The 17677-nt window shown below is 38.5% G+C and overlaps 1 protein-coding gene across 5 annotated transcripts in view; it reads right to left on the bottom strand.

Annotated features, from left to right (window-relative positions):
- The window catches only part of CAMK1D (calcium/calmodulin dependent protein kinase ID), a 390404-nt gene that overhangs the window by 142212 nt on the left and 230515 nt on the right, over nucleotides 1-17677 (bottom strand). For all 5 annotated transcript variants that reach the window (XM_070255354.1, XM_001499103.6, XM_070255352.1 and 2 more), the window contains exon 3: nucleotides 6910-6984. In XM_070255354.1, coding sequence (XP_070111455.1) covers nucleotides 6910-6917 — 8 coding nt within the window. In that variant the 5' untranslated portion in view covers nucleotides 6918-6984. The remainder of the gene's footprint in view (nucleotides 1-6909; nucleotides 6985-17677) is intronic.

Below are 17677 nucleotides of genomic sequence, written 5' to 3' on the forward strand. Positions count from 1 at the left end.
ATGAAGGTGGCATGGACCAGGGTGGTAGCTGTGGAGATGATGAGAAGGTGGTTGGATTCTCGATATAGTCTCAAGTTGGTAACCATGGGTTTTGCCAATGGATGGGATCATAGGGCATAAGAGAAAAAGAAGAGTCAAGGATGATGGCAGATTTTTGGCCTGAGCAACTGGAAGAATGGAGTTGCCATTTGCAAAGATGAGCCAGACAGCAGGAGAAGATGATTTTGGGTAAAATTCAGGAGTCTATTTAGGATCTGCTAAGTGAGCAATGCTTATTACACAGCCAAATGGAGCTGTTGAGCAGACAGTTGGATATACAAGCCTAGTTAGGGAAGGGTCCAGGCAATGACATACATTCAAGAGTTACCCACATATAGAAATGTAAGCCTTCTTGAAAATATGATACGATTCAATAGGGAATATAATCTCTTTCTCTAAATAAAAAAGCAATTCTGATATATCCTTTGAATTGTATCAGCATGAAGTGTATTTTACATCTTGTGTTGTTACAGATGTGAAAGGGGAGCAGTTGAGGGGGTGTCTTTTTTCATTTCCAAATATATGGGCTGATATTCCACAAACAAAGTCCGATGAAGAATTAACTCTAAACAAATTCACTTCTCATTGGTAACTTATCTCAATGTCATACTAACCTCACACTATCTAATGAAGAATGTTCCAAAAAATAGCATTCAAAAAAAAATATTTGTCCAAAAACCCAAATAAAATTTAAATAGAGACCTCTATAAACAGCCAAGCGTCTTTTGCTGCAGCAGCACAGGAACACATATGCTACAGTACTCAGAATTGAAACAGCAATTAGCTAAGTAATAAAACTAGGGTGCCGAGCGTCCCCTTTTGAATCTAAGCATCGCTGCCCAAGATGATGTTTCCTAGGAAACCAAAAACCTCCCAAGCACAAATATTGTGAAATACAGTCCCCCCAGACGTTGTGTTCTTGATCCTCCCCAAGTACTCAGAAACCAAGAACTTTCTAAGCTCTCCAAAACAACCCCAAAATCCCACTTTCTACCAACCCAGACAGAAAAGATATGGAGGTCTCAGGAACAAAAACTATTGAGACCTGCCAACCAAAAATATATACATAACAACAAAAGTAACAACAAAGCCCACACAATCCTCAAACTAAGCCAAAGACTCTCCCAGTATTATATTCTGATACATCAAGGGTTTTCTGTCATTGTTTTTTTCTTTTTCCCATTGCTTTTCTAAAATCTCACTGATTTAAATAACCAATGGAGGTGAGGAAGGAATAAGAGAGAGGCCAATTTGAATTTTCAAAATATAATTGTATATTACATTTATATATATATATATGACATATAAACTATATATGTCATAATTATATTTATATACAATAATTTAATTTATATACATAAATATAATTATGACAGTAAAATACACTTAATATCTAGGACTAAACTATCACAAGTTTTATCAAATAGAATTCCTTTGGGGACCAACCAGAATTAATGTAAATTGTAGATGGCATGATCATTTAGATAGAAAATGCTAAGAAATCCATAAAACAACTACTAGAACTAATCAGTGGATTTAGCACGGTTATAGGTTAATGCAAAAAAAAAATTATATTTTTATATAATAGCAGCAAGAGACTGGAAAAATAAAATAAAAACCCATTTATAATAGAATCATAAAAATAAAATATTTCAGAATAAATTCAACAAAGATATGGAAGACCTACACAGTGAAAACTATAAAACATTACTGAGAGAAATGAAAGATCTAAATAAGTGGAGAAATTGATCATGTTTATGGATTGAAAGCCTCAATTTTTTAAATTGTCAATTGTTCCCAAATTGACATACAGATTCAATGCAATCCCAAACAAAATTCCCACGTGCATTTTTGAAAAAGAAAAAAGCTGATTCTAAAATTTATGTGCCAATGCAAACAATCTAGAATAGTCAAAGCAATTTTAAGAAAAGAATAACAAAGTTAGAGGACTTACACTACCTGATTTCAAGACTTCCTCGAAAGCTACAGTAAAAACAAGACAGTGTAGTATTGACAAAGGACAGACATATAGAGTAATGAAATAGAATAATGAGTCCAGAAACTTAGCCAGTCGTATATGGTCAATTGATTTTTGACAAAGGTGCCAAGGCAATGAATTGGGAAAAGAAAAGTCTTCTCAACAAATGCTGCTGAAAATTGAGCATCCTTATTAAAAGAAAAAAAGAATACGGTCCTTACCTCATGCCGTACATAAAAATTAACTTGAAATTGATCTTAAAATAGATCAATTGATAAAACTATAAAACTTTGAAAGAAAAAAACATTTGCAAATGTGGAGTAGGCAAAGACTTCTCATACAGGACACAAAAAGCACAAACCAGAAAGAAGACAAGTTGATAAGTTGAACTTTATCACCATTAAAACATTTCCTATTCAAAAGATACCATTAAGAATTAGGTTATGGTTTCTTAAATATGACACCAAAAGCATAAGCAACAAGAGAAAAAATAAACTGGACTATATCAACATTAAAAACTTTGGTGCTGCAAATGACATCATCAAGAAAGTGAAAAGAAAACCCACATAATAGGAGAAAATATTTGCAAATCATGTCTGATAAGGGACTCGGATATAGACTATACAAAATCTTACAGCTCAAAAATAAAAGACAAATATACCAATTTTAAAATGGATAACATATTTGAATAGATATTTCTCCAAAGAAAATACACAAGCGCCAATAAACACATGAAAAGATGCTGAACATCATCAGTCATCAAAAAAATGCAACTCAAACCACAACGAGATACCACTTCAGCCCCCCAAGGATGGCTGTCAACAAAAAGACAGATAAAACAAGTAATGGAGAGGATGTAGAGACACTAGAATCCTCATCCACTGCTCATGGGATTGTAAGTCACTTTGGAACATAGTTTGGAAGTTCCTCAAAATGTTAAACATAGAGTTACCACTTAATAATTCCACCCCTAGGTATATACCCAAGGGGAAAGCAAGCATATATCCATACAAAAGTTTGTACATGAATATGCCTAGCTTCATTATTCACAATAGCCAAAAAGTAGAAACACCCTAAACGCCCATCAACTGATGAATGGGTAAATAAACATGACATATCCATATTGCTTGGAAATAAAAAGGAATAAAGTACTGATACATGCTCCAACATGGATAAGCCTTGAAAACATTAAGCTAAGTGGAAGAAGCCAGTCTCAAAACATCACGTATTGTATGATTCCATTTCTATGAAATGTCTAGAATAGGCAAATCCATAGAGACAGAAAGTAAGTGGTTGCCAGGGGCTGGGGAAGGGAGGAACTGAGAGTGACTGCTAATGAGTGCAGGGTTTCTTTTAATGGGACAAAAATGTTCTAAAATTAGACTGTATGATGATTGTACAAGGCTGTGACTAATAAAAACCACTGAACTGTATGTTTTAAATGGGTAAATTGTATGGTATGTGAATTACATCTCAATAAAGCTGTTTTTTTAAAAGGGCACCACTAAGAAAACAAAAAAAGCAAGCTCCAGAATGGGAGTTAATATTCATATTACATATATCTATCAAAGGATAGACTATATAAAGGACACTTCCAACCCAATAATATGATGATAAACAATCCAATAAAAATGGAGGAAAATATCTGATCAGACATTTTACCCAAGAAGATGTACAAATGGCCCATTAGGACATAAAAAGATGACTGACATCATCAATCATCAGGGAAATGCAAATTAAAACCACTACAAGATACCACTACGCCCACTAAAATGGCTAAAATTAAAAGCATCAAGTGTTGGCAAGAATGTAGAGAACAGGAACTTAACATACACTGCTGGCAAAAATGTAAAACGATAGAACCACTTTGGAAAACCATCTAGCAGTTTCTTAAAAACTTCACCATAACACCTCCCCTATGGCCCACTCATTCTACTCCTAGTCTTCACCCAAATACACGTTCACACGATGCTTGTACATGAACGTTCACACACATTTATTTATAACAGCCTCCAAGCTGGAAACAACCCAAAATGACTTTCAACAGGTAAGTGGATAAAATGTGGAACATCCATAACAATGGAAAGCTTCACGGCAATAAGAAGGACCGGACTACTGATCTATGCTACTACACGGATGAATGTCAATAATCATGATGAGTGAAGTAAGCCAGACACCAAAGTGCACATATCATATAACTCCATTCATACAGTATTTTAGAAAATGCAAAATAATCTCCATTGAGTGAAAGTGGATCACTGGCTGCCTGGGGTCAGGGGCGAGGGAGGGAGGACTTCAAAGGGCCACAGGGGATCCTTTGGGGTGATGGACATTTTCTGTTCTTGGTTGTGGCGGTGGTTTCATGGATGGGATTCTCTCACATTCATCATCGTTTAAATGGGTGCAGTTAGTTGTACATAAATTAAACCTCAATAATGTTGATTTAAAAGAAGTAATGAGTGCCAATGAAAAAAGAATTTATACAAGTTAACAGTTTGTAATTAGCATACCCAATATTTTTTGTGAATTGTGCTTCTAAATTGATTAATGGTACAGGTAAATAGTCTTTTCCTTAGGTACTTCAAACATTCATCGCCTCTAGATCTGGATTTTGTGATTAACGTGACTGTCAGACCTCATACCATGCACTCCAAAGGTTAATTCCAGCCCAACTCATCTCTGAATTAATACAAATTCTGAATAAGTGTAGTCCATATTAAGGAGGCTTTGGGAAAATTGCAAAATAGTGAAATTCCTGATAAAAAAAGCTCAGTGAGAGAGTGGGGACGACTGCGCCGACCACATCTTCCAAACTTTGTTCTAAGGTTCGATCTGTTCCAGGCACTTTTCTGCTCTCCTGCCAGCTGACCTTTACATAAACTTCGGCAGGTAAGTACACAATTAAGTTGCTCAGAGAGGCAGAAATTAAACCTACTTGAACTCTATCTCGTAAAATTACAGACCAGCTGCGGAAACTTACTGAGGAAATGCTATAAAAGTCCATACAGAAACCAGACTGTACTGAAGCCCTCTTATTTATGACAAACTATTTCCCACACATATTTCCCGTTCAATGCTTATTATAGCCCTCTACTGTCAATATTATCAGCCCTCTACTGTCAATATTATCATCCCCCTTGTTTCCCATCAAGGAAATTGATACTCAGAGTGGCCTAATTCTTTGCCCAAATTTACCAAACTATTAAGGGAGAGTCAGACCTGAGATTTACATATTTGGAGTACTTTTAACCGATTTCTTTAGTTACAGTTCCACGAACAGAGAACTTAAGTAAGTGAGTACATACAGCTTTGGATTCAAGTATTAATATTTTTTCGGCATCACTAATAAAAAAGCACACATTTAAATACACAACTGACATTTTTGTGGGGCTTTTTCTTGTCACCAAAATGTCCTATTCTTCCAATTGGCAGTCAACATTTGGAGGGAAAGTGGTTCACCTGGTTCTTTAAGAGCAGACTCTATATCCAATGTGAGCTCCTAGGGAGCATTCCAGATCTGGGGAGAGCTACACTTTCTAGGAAGAACTAGAAATATGATAAATTATAAAACAAACAGCCTATCAAGGAGCTGGAAAAGACTGTGCTTAGGTAATTGGGATCCAGCAGCCAAATACTGCTTAAACTACCTGTCTCTGGGCTGACAATAACACACGAATCCAATAAACTGCTGATCACCATCTAGGACTGTCATTTGCCAGAGAAAAATCATCCACATGCTTCTAGTTTGGACACTTTTCAAAATGTTTATACAAAAATGTCACAACCTACTAAAAATACTTTAAAGATAAGGAGAGATTAAATAAATGCATTGGTGAACACTTATTTGCCTCCTAAAAACGACCCCCCGTTAATGTGTTGTTTAAGCATGCATAAGGAAAAAGACAATAGATGAAAATTAAATTGTGAGCCTAACCCTCAATTGTTCTAAATACCTTTAGCAATCCAAAGTGTGAAAAGCATTAATAAATAATGAAATTTAAGTATATATTCTGACTTTCAACAAAAATCCTCTTTGGTCATCAAGCTCAATAACGGGGTGCTCCAGAATTTATTTACCTAAGTTACTCAAGCATAACAGTTTTACGCAGTTTCCATCACTTAATTATAATAAATTTAGTCCTGGGATACTCCTAGGAATTATGTCACTTAGAGTAAAGCATGTGTGCAAGTGAGGAGGCTAATTTCATCTTACATCTAAAAAAACACATGTTCAAGGAAAGTCTCCACCTGCATTTTCAGCTTTCTTATTTATTCCATCTTCTGGTAATCTCCAGTGTTACTGGAATGCAGAAATAATCTAATGGGGGTGGTAACACCATGGTCTGACTCCAATTATTCTTTTCTTGTATCTGGTATGAATTCCAGCTCTGTCACATGTGCATTTATTTATCTGCCAGCAGGAGAGTAGAAGGGAAAGGACAGAACACACAGCAACCATCTGCTGCCCTCCCCCAGCCTCCGTAGCAATGAAGACAAGGGTGGGAGTTCCTTCTAGAGACAGGAGCAGAGTGTACTTCACAGTGGGCCCACGGAAGTGTTTTCAGGAAGCAACATTTGGACCTTGCACATTAAAAAGCAAAGGAGACATCCTGAATATAGGCATCGTGCAATAGTAGCATCAGATCCCATTGCAAGGGCTCTAGATTTTCAGTCTGGCCCAGCAGCTGCAGACTAGACCAAGTGAGGTCTGCAGACTCCTGTGTTTGGTCCACTGTCTTTAGATGGATCCATGCTTCTCCAATGTTCCACAGTTCTCATCACTCCCTATGTCTCACCTGACACACTAAGTCAGTCTATTTTACCACCTGATCCGTTAGGCATTCGAGTTTGCAACCCGTGGTCTGCGCTCATCAATTAAACAAGGTACTTACAGCTGCATGACCAAGTACAGGTGATTTGGGCTTTCATAAATGTCTTCCAGGGCAACAATGTTTTCATGCTTAATCCTGAAAGAAGGAAAAAAAAAGCACATGCAGAATGGTAAGTACAATTGGAAATGACAACTTTAAAAACAGACATGATTATAGCAAAATGTTCCAAGACAGAATCCAAACTCCTTAACATGACATTTTAGACTCTTCCCAATCTTGTCCCCAAACTTTTTTCCAGACCCATTTCCCCTACTCTCTGCTCCCCTTCATTCCTGAGGCTCTAGACTCTACAATGTAGCAATGCTGGATTAACTATTGTCACTTCATGTATAGCCCAGCCTCCTTGCACATATCCATGTGAATCCCAGGAATGGGTCAAACTTGTAAAAATCTTATCAGCTTTCAGGGCCCAACTCAAAAGGCTGAGCACCCATGGAGAATTTAATTACTCCCTCTTCTGTAGACTCATAATGGCCAAGAAAGACTGACCTCAACAGTTCATTGTATGCAAACCCATCCCCATAACAGGCTGGATGTTCCAGGGAATGGTTTCATTATCATGCTCATGACTCCAGTGTAGGCAAAGGAAAATCAGATGACCCCTTCATTGGGGTTTTAGTCTCCACCACCAGCAAAGATCAATTCAGCACCCCAAGTGAACTAGACTGGCACTATTGCAAGCGTGCTTCCCAAACAGCCAGCCCCAGCACTTCCTGGCAGCTTGTTAGAAATGCAAATTCTCAGGCCCTACCCCGTCAGACACAATCAAAACCCCTGAGGGTGGGGCCCAGAAATCTGTTTTAGTAAGATCCTCAGATGATCTGTATGCGCAAAGCAGAGCTGGAGAAATTCTGTAATAGACCAGTGCTTCTCAAACTTCAGCGTGTACACAAATCACCTGGGATGCTGGTTGCACTGTGCATTCTAATTCAGAGGGTCCAGGGCAGGGCTGAGAGTCCGCATTTCTAACAAGCTCCCAGGAGATGCTGCTGCTGCGAGTCTGTGGACCACACTCTGAGCAGCGAAGTTCTAATAGAACTCAGGGAGAAGCAAACAGCTTAATGCTAGCCCCTGGAACTCCCCATTAAGAGTAGTTTCTGCTCAGAATGTAAGATATTTACTTAAAGCATTTGAGAGGAGAACCATTTCATTACTCTATGAGCTAATTAGCTCTTACGGCAAGCTTTTCACTCAAATGACTGCTGAACCGTCTAAAAGCAAGCATTTAACATGCAGATTCCTGAGAATCCTTGAAAGCTGGGACTACATCTTGGTCAGGTTGTTTCCCCAGCATTCTTAGCATCGACCTGCTTGATAAATGTTTGCTCAATGAGTGAATGATAGTTAAAGGGTGTTGCTCCTAAACAGCAAAGGTCATTATTTACTTAGAGAAAGTGGAGGCAATTTTCCTGAGTGTGAGATGCATTCCCCTCCAAAAGAAGTTTATAAAGTGGAAGAAGCCAGAATATTATCCTGCCTTTGAGCAGAGGAAAGAAGAGATCAAAACAGTTAACTGAGAGAGTGGCAATGTTTTGCTTTGCTTTCTCAGCTCTTATTAGTCAACACAGTTGACTTATAGGAGCTTGGATGATAGATTAATAGATTAATTCTATTAATAATAGACATTATTAGTATATAATATATATTTTATATAATATTAACAATATAATATAAATTATAATATATTAATATTCTATCTATATATCTATTAATATCTATTAATATTACTAATATCTATTAATAGATTAATAGACATCAAATTCACATTTCACCTGATTCCAATGCACAGAGCCTAATTATTTATTTGTTAGCAGTGGTTACTGCAATACCTGAGCAAAAGAGTATCAGCAATATATTATATGAATCAAGTAAATATGCCACCAAGGAGATCAAGAGAGATTAATTTTGGACTGCCAAGATTCTAGACATTTGTGGAATTATCATTATTGGATATACGTGAAAGAATATGACCACAAAAAGTATACAGTGTATGGATTTTTCTTTTTCTTAATTTTCAAAAAATTGCTATTGGAATTGACAAATAGAAATGGCAAGCAATAGGAATATACTGGAGTATATGAGGAAGCCATTTGGTGTAAACCTAATTCAGCTTGACTTTGTTTTTCCAAAAGAGACTGACATGGCCATTGAGCATCCATTGTATACCTGCTTATACATTTACTATGGCAAGAACAAATGGCCTTAAGATAAAGGTGCAACTTCCTCCCACATTGGCATTTCCTTAAGGATAAGCATCTTTCCTTAGGCTAGGAACTGATTGCTGCACTCACCTTTGATCACCCAGCTCAGCTGTGACCACCCAGCTCAAGACAACAGACCTGCCACCCTGCTGTGTCCACCAAGACAGCAGACCCACCTGCTGTGTCCATCAATCGCTGTGCAGACAGAGCAATCTCACAACTATTGTAAAAGGGACATTTCAATCCTATGTGAAACATCCTCTCTGGGGGTATATAACCACTCTGTACACCCCACTTCTTTGGTGTCCTTTCTTCCTTCAGGAAGAAAGGCCCTGGGCCATGGTCCTCACATTTTAGCTCAGAATAAACTCACCCAAATTTTCATTTATAGATTGGTTATGGATTATTTTCATCGACAGAATCAATTACATGGACATAAATATTTTCTTTCAGTCATGTTAATTTGGGGGTTAATTAAAGCTTAGATTAATGGGGTAACAAAAAGGATGGGGTTTTTATGTAGAATTGCCAGTTACGTTTAATTCTAGATAAACAACAAATACTTTTTCAGTATAATTATGTCCCAAATATTGAGGTGCTGTTTATCTGAAATTAAAACGTGACTGGGCACCCCACATTTTCATGTGCTAAATCTGGCCACCCTAGTTACATGAATCACAGTCAATGAGTCTCTAAACTGAGCTTAGAGATTTGTACCTACAGTCCCAGCTCCCAGCTCCCCTCAGAGGTTGAGCCAAGAAGGCTATTTAAGCCCTGGAGTACAGCCATTAATAGAGATTCAACTATATACAAAGAATCAACTATGCACAGAGCACTTGCCCAGCCAAAGTAGGAGACTCTAATAAATTAAGAACATAATCCCTTCTTTGGATGCAAGGGGTCGAGAAATTAATGTCTACTTAACCTGCCATGTCTTTCTTACATGAGCTCTTGTAGTGGCTAGAATGAGATGTCTACTGACTATCTCTCTTAACTAACGAATGAAACAATCAAGCAATTGTCATTTACTGGGTTTCTGCTATGTGTCTGGGAAAATACAAGAAAAAGATAAAATAAGATTTTGCCCTCAAAATGCTTATCACCTAGACGAAGAGCCCCATGAAACGAATAGGAAAGAATGAAATGCTAAACTCTGTAGAACTGCTATTAAATTGAGAGAAGGCAAGGCCCCGTAGGGGTCAGAATTATGGCTAAGGCCGCAAGAAAATGATGGAGGCCAAGCTGGGATGGGTGATGTTTGAATAAGCATACTTCAGAACTTTCAAAGAAATCCTAAAATGGCCTCTTAAAAGTGTCTTAAGCAAAGGAGTTTAATTAACGTGTAGATGTTAGAACGTGGTGGAAGAAAACATTCTGGCCTCCCACATCTGTTCTCAGGTACTTTATTCCACCCTCAGATTCCTTAAGATATACAAAAACTGAAGCTAAAAATTTAACATTATTTTAGTACCTAGATTATCTTCACAAAATGCCATTTGAGCATTCATCCCCACATCTCTGGGCGCCCACCATGTGTGAGGAACAGTATTAGGAATGACAAGGGAGACAGCCTCATGGTGTTCACTCCAGTGGGTATCTGTCTGTAGCTAGGGCACTTCACAGACAGTCTTTCTTATTATTTACCAGTGATTAGCCTCCTTGTAATGAATAGTTACTCCTGGGAGCAACAGAAAACATGCTTACCCCCTCTTCTCACAAATCCTGCAAATATTTCAAGGATATCATGTCTCTATTTAGTCTTGTCTTATCATCAACCAATCCTCCCACAATGTGGCTTATATTCCTCTCATCACATTATTGTCATTCTTGTATGTCCAGACTATGGTATTCAGAAGCAAAAGTAATGATCCCAGGGTAAAATACAGCATCACAAATAGAGTATTAAATAATAGACTAAAACTATTAACCGTCATGAGCTGGATCTTATACTTTTGCAAATAAAGCCTAACACTAGGTTCATTTTTTTTTCTTTTTTTTAGGCAGCTACACAACTGTTGGCATATAATGAATATAAGCTCCATGGAGGTGGGGGTTCTTGACTATTTTGTTCACTACTGTCTCCCCAGTGCCAAGAAAAGTACACGGCAGGTAGTACTTTCAATACATATTTGTTGAATGAGTGAATGAATGAGAGAACAGAAGAATATTAAACTTGGGGTCAGTTAAATGACCAGCTCATTTTTACCTGAACTTCTATCAAACAAGATCTCCTTTCTTATTCAGTCTTAATCTCTTGAGCTTAAAGTCTTCACCTTCAACTTCATGAAATTCAATCTTTTTGGGTTCTATGCAATGCTTCTCATGATCAGGAATATTCTGAAGTTTTACTCTCTCATCTATTATACTTACTATCCCTCTCAACTTAGGGCCATCTGCATATTTGGTTGGTACACATCCTCCCACATGTCTTCATCCAAATGTTTAGTTAAAGTCTTAAGTGAGAAGGTTATATGTCAGAGCTCCATGGTATTCCACCAGAGACCCCCATCAAGATAACCGTGACATTAATCAAGGGCTTCAAGTTGCAAACCCAGCAGTACTGTCATCTAGCCCATATTTTACCACCCTATCCATAACGAGACAATTAGATTCTCTGCTGAAATGGCATTCCTCAGTTTTACACACCACATAATACCATTTAAAAGGGAAATGGATGTTTGGGAAGCTTGTTCCTAGTAAACCCATGATGGCTCCTAGCAACCACTATAGTCTTTACTAAATGATCACAAACCATCTGCTTAATTTACTCTTCCAGAATTTTGCTGCGCATTGAAGTCAAACTTCCCAGTCTGTATATCTCATATTCTATCTTTTTTATGTTTGGAAAATTGAGCAACATCTCTTATATTGTTTTTGCAAACATTTCAACTCTGACTCTGCGATAAGTGCAATTTCCTCAGTCCCCTGGGAGGGAACACATCTAAATCTATTGATGAACTAATTTCATAACTTTCTTTAGGCCCTGCGTACAAAGCTGTTTTATATATACCATTTATTGAGTGTTAACTACGTGTCAAGACTATACTAAGCATTTTTAATTATTTCATTTAATGCAATAATCCTACAGAGTACATATTATTCTCCCCATTTTTCTTCTTCTCTCCCAAAGCCCCCCATTACGTAGTTGTATAGCCTAGTTGTAGGTCTTTCTAGTTGTGCTTTCTATTCTCCCCATTTTTAAAAGAGGAAAACTAAGACTTCAAGAGGTTAAATAAGCATTCCAAGGTCATACGTCTTGTAATTGGTATTGCTGAGATCCTAACTTCCAAACCCAAGTTCCACCACGTATGTACAACTTCATATTAACTAAGTTATAATGAGGATATCAAAGAGCTTATATAAATAGAGTTATTTATAAAAAATTATAATCCATAAAGTCAAAGTATTAAATTTCAGAACTAACAATATAATACCCGCTTCTGGGGGTGCAGAGATTTGCTGAACTATCCTGAAATCTAGCGGAAGTTCTCAAGACTCTTCGTTGTAAACATCCTGACAGATGAAATCCCAGTGGGTCAAAGCGAACCAAAGACATACTCAGAAGCAGAAGGAATAGTCAGGAGTCCAGAAACTATAATTAGGAAGAATCTTTCATCAGCCCAGATCTGCTGGTGTCATCAAAAGGGAGAATAAAGTAGACTGAGAAAAGAGACGGAGATGTCAGCTACAAGCTAACCTTGCACAGCTTGCACAGCTAAATCCCTGTAGGTCAGCGTTCAGTCTTTCCAAAACATGGCCAAGAGGACCTTCATACATGAGGAATAGCAAACCTTTCGAAAATGTGCATAATTCAAAGAAATAAAGTCACTAAAAGCAACTTTAGGTGATGAAAAGAACCTCACTTAACTTTAATCACTGACCATCCACCAGGCCCAAAGTAAGCATTAGCTGATACATCTATGTCCCGAGGCTAAACGGTTTATATGGCAATCTACACGAAAGTCTCCATAATCCCCAATAATGGACAAAAGAGGTGGACAGAGGGAAGTGGGCCCAGGCAGAGAGAGAGAGAGAGAAAAGCTCCGAATGGGAAAACAGCATATGGGCCTTGATACAGACTCCTGCCTGCATGGTAACCGACAGCCAAGCAGGAAAACCCCAGAAAGAGCCAGGAAAACAGTGTAAAGTTAATTCATGCAAAAAAAAAAAAAAAAAAAATCAGTGCCAAATGCACAAGCAGGCCCCATTCCAAAGCCCCCAAGCTGGAGGGAACATCGAGACCCAAAGGATAGGCATTCTATTGAATACACATGCTTCTATGAAATGACGGTGACATCATTTCTCCCTCCAATCTAATTCTCCACAGCTCAAGGATCCACAAATTTTGAAATCCACATAAAATGAGGAAAGTTCGAAAAACATAAGCGAGAACAGGAGAGAAAAGAAAGTTCAACATTTTTCACTTTTTTCTTCTCCTATCATGGCTCATTGATCTGGAAAAATTGTGGCAGCAATTTTGAAAATTATCAGAGGAAGGAAAAGGCAACCAAACACCTTTCCTCTGTGTTGGCGTTCTTTGCAAATGGTCACTTATCTCCTCAGGTTACAGAGGTCATAAGAGGGTAACAGCTGGAAGGAAATTTAATCACAAGGGACAGACGAGACAGAGCGATTACTAGAGAAGGTAGAGCGAGAACGGTGCACAGATGGATCTCCGCGCAGGGGTACAAGGTTGAAGTTAAGTCACTGAGCCAGTGACCAGCTTCCTGTTCTTGCTCTCAGGCACTTCTGGGTTAGCCGTCCAGTCAGGAAAAGGACTTATTCAAGGGAAAACCAAGCCCCTTTCGGGGAAAGACAATAAAGGAGGAGGTCTTTCACCACCCACCACTCTTTCTAAACAGCCCCAAAAATTTAAATTTTATTCACCAAAAAAAGACGCTATGGTTCTCCAGCATGGCAAATTCCCTCAAAAATAGATGAAGAATTTTGTGATGTCTTGGCCAACACTCATTTGTCTAAGTAAACACTATGAGTTTTTTGAAATAACATCATTTGCTCTTTTCTTGGGTCAGATTTTTTTTTCTCCCATTATAAGCAGTATGGGAAATAATGCTAAGAAAATCAGGATACCACCAGTCACAAGGGAAAATGATAGAGTTGAAATATTTGCCAGATGGCATCAAATAATAATACCTTCCCCTTTCATAACTTAACAGGCGCATTCACAGATGTTATCTCATTTCATTCGAACCACAACTCTATAAAGTAGGCATTATTATTCCTATTTTATAGATGATCACTCCCAGTTTATAAGCACTTAATTGCTCTCACTATCTCCCTCTGGTCTTGCTCTCTTCCTAACCATCCTCCATGCTGTCTCTTGAGCCGCCATGCCAAACTATAGAGTTGATCAAACTTCTTAGCTTGAAATCCTTCAATGGCACCATGACTTACAAGGTCCCATGTTGCTTAGGTCCCCACCTGTCCATCCCATCTCACCTTCCACCACTGCCCCACACCAAAACTTTTCTGGACCCAGACAGCTATTGCACACCTTCTTTTCTGGCCATATAGGTGTGCTCATCCCTCTCCTATCTTCTTATCAAACTACTCATCTTCCTACTAAAGATGATACATCTTACTCAAGATACGTCTTCTTACTTCACTATCTTCTTACTAAACTACTCATCCTCTGAGATGCCTTCTGTATCACCTCCACTGAGAATCTTCTGCTATTTCTCACGTCTCTCGCAGGATGGATCCCCCCCCCTCTGGGCTGCCCAGCTCTTTTATCATCTTCTTGTACATACTGCATTAGACCCCAAGAATTTGTTTGTATGCATATGTGTGTACATATTTAAATAATTTCATATGTAGATTAAAAAGTCTAGAAGAATATATATCAAACTGGTAACTAGTCACCTTAGAAAGTGTGCGGCGGGAGGGGGGTATTTTCATCTTCCAATTTTTCTGAACCAGGGTTCTTCATCTGAACCACAGAAGCGAGAAAAATGACTCGAGTGACTATGTTCTCAATTCTCCCAAGGATGGCACCATTCCAGTTGCATAGAAGAGAAGGTTAATTCAGCATATGCAATGAATGCCTTAGGGCCTCAGGCCTTGATTCTCTCACTGAATCCAAGTAGAAAAAGGTAACTAGACTGTTGTATTGCCAAATTTTACAAAGAGGCATTTTTAAAAGTTCTTGATCAAAATCATTAACACCTGGCTCACCAAAATATATCCATAATGCAGGATACAAAGAAATACATACTGACTAGTTTAACTACTCAAGCAATCAGGAGATTAGGTTGAGTCTCAGCGCTGACACGTCTAACTGTAAGATTTGGGACAAGTCATTAAATTCTGACTTGATTTCCTGATTTGTTAAATAAACATTAAAATATGTGGTCTTATTATATATCTACACGCAATATACACATGAGTAGACGTAAAATATATTATATATACTCATATGTGTATCATATTACACATAGAAAGAGATCTTGTCTATTAAGAATATAGGCCACCCCAGAAATGACCAGAATTCAAAATCCAAAGCTTCAAATCATCTCTCTTTGCTGCCAGTAGATGGCGCTGTAACCAATGGGAGGCTAAGGCACAAAGGCTGGTACCCAAATCAATTACATCTTAAGTAAGCAAGCCAGTTTTGTTGTTTTTTTAAGGATTAAGTACCACATGTGGTACTCTCTCATTGTGAAATGTTTTGCTTTGAATTCTTAAAAACAAACAAACAAACAGCAATAAAAAGCCTCGTGCGCAGCTGACCACATTTCCCTAAAAGCATCGTTGGCATCCTTACAACAAGATAGGGCACAGAGAGTGGGGGCTTGGCCAGCGCCATATGTAGGGAGAAAGGGCTAGGGGCTGTAACGGTACCATGGGAGGGGCGCCAACTAGGCTGGCTTGGTCTCTATGTGACCATATGGTGGTCACATCGCTTTCCAGGGTCTCGGTTGCCACATCTAGAAATTAACCAGTCAGACGGGATACTCTTGGAGGTCCTTTCCAACTCTAACAATCTTAGAATCTAAAATTATAATGAGGAAAAGTATATCGAGGTATATATGGACCCACAAAACTTGATTCTAAGCCAACATTCAGTGTTCTCTAGCATAGTGCTTGCTACACAGAAACCGGGATCACAACTCTTCCTTCAACAGACTCCTCTTCTGCATGGGTAAGTTTGTCAGGTAGGCATGGAATAGAATATTTTGAAATAGAAATCCATTTACAGGGAAAAGACGTTCTTTTCCTTCTCCCACAGGCAGCTTCTACAATGCCCTGGACCAACAGAGAAATGCCCAAGTGATGTGCTCAAGTCTAGAATGGGTGCAGAAGAGCCAGCCGAAGACTGGTTGTCTCTACTCCCAAGGAGAAATAAGATAGGTCCAAAACAGTGTGAGAAGCCCAGTGCTTCACTCACATCAAACCCCCAGGGAATGTTGTAGAAGAATGAATGAATGAATGAACAGTTAATTCTGGCCTTTCTAAAATCTTACAGACCAAGAACACTCAAAAGCTGGATACCTGAATCAAAGCAGATTAGATTTGACTCTCTATACTTCTTTCCTACTCCTGTTACCACCCATGCTAAGTTCCCAGTGGGTCTCAAACTTGGCCAAATGTTAGGATTACCTGAGGGGTTTTAAAACATCCTGGTAGCTGGGCTGCCCCTTGGAGATGACGATGTAATTGTTCTGGGATGTGGCCTAGGCACTGGGATTTTTTAAAAGCCTCCTAACGTGATGCAAATAGAAAGTCTGAGAACCACCGATAAGTAACCGAGTTACTGTTAGATGCCGAGAAAGGATTCACCTTTAGATCCTTGGGAATTGGTAATTCCTGTTTTTGTGTCCATTTTGAATTTATCTTGGCTGAATACATTTACTTCATAACAGGTCTAATTTTAAAGGTAAGACTCAAGGTGTCCTGAGGATAAAACTTCAAGGCCATATGGCCAACACATCAGTCCTCTCAGGAAAAGAGTATGAAAAATTAACAAATTTCAACTGGTTAACTGTCACATTAGCTCCTAATATTTCTTAGTAAGACTTTGAAACACTGATGCATTTAAGGGAATGTTGTCATTTCCTTCTCTGGATTTTTGGGTATCTTTTTGTTGAGGGTAATATACATTCCTTCCTGTTTTTAACAAGAGAATAGATGCCTGGAGCCTTGGAGCACATCAAGGCACTCCCCTGCCACGGAACAGAGACGAAGTCTTGTAACTTTGATTTCCTAGCTCCGCTGATATGGAAATACAGCATCCAATGGCCCCTTGAAGGGGAATCTCCGAAAGCTTGTTCCAGGTTCACTGCAAATCATTACACTGAGAATTTAGAAGCGACGTCTATATGGAATGCTACGGATGACGTACAACCAGGTGTCAGCTGTCTGGGCAGCATCCTGCAGCTTCATCACACACACTCTGTGTCCCAGACTGAAGACTGGCTTGAATTTTGGAAACATCTTATAGGCCTTAGCTCTGAACACTTGCATTTATGTGAGCATAAGTGAAAGGGGACCAAAATAATAGGGAACCTTGGCAAAAGGTATCATTATTTCCCTTTTCTTTCCTCCCA

Source organism: Equus caballus, chromosome 29 (assembly GCF_041296265.1).
Source record: "Equus caballus isolate H_3958 breed thoroughbred chromosome 29, TB-T2T, whole genome shotgun sequence".
Lineage (NCBI taxonomy): Eukaryota > Metazoa > Chordata > Mammalia > Perissodactyla > Equidae > Equus > Equus caballus.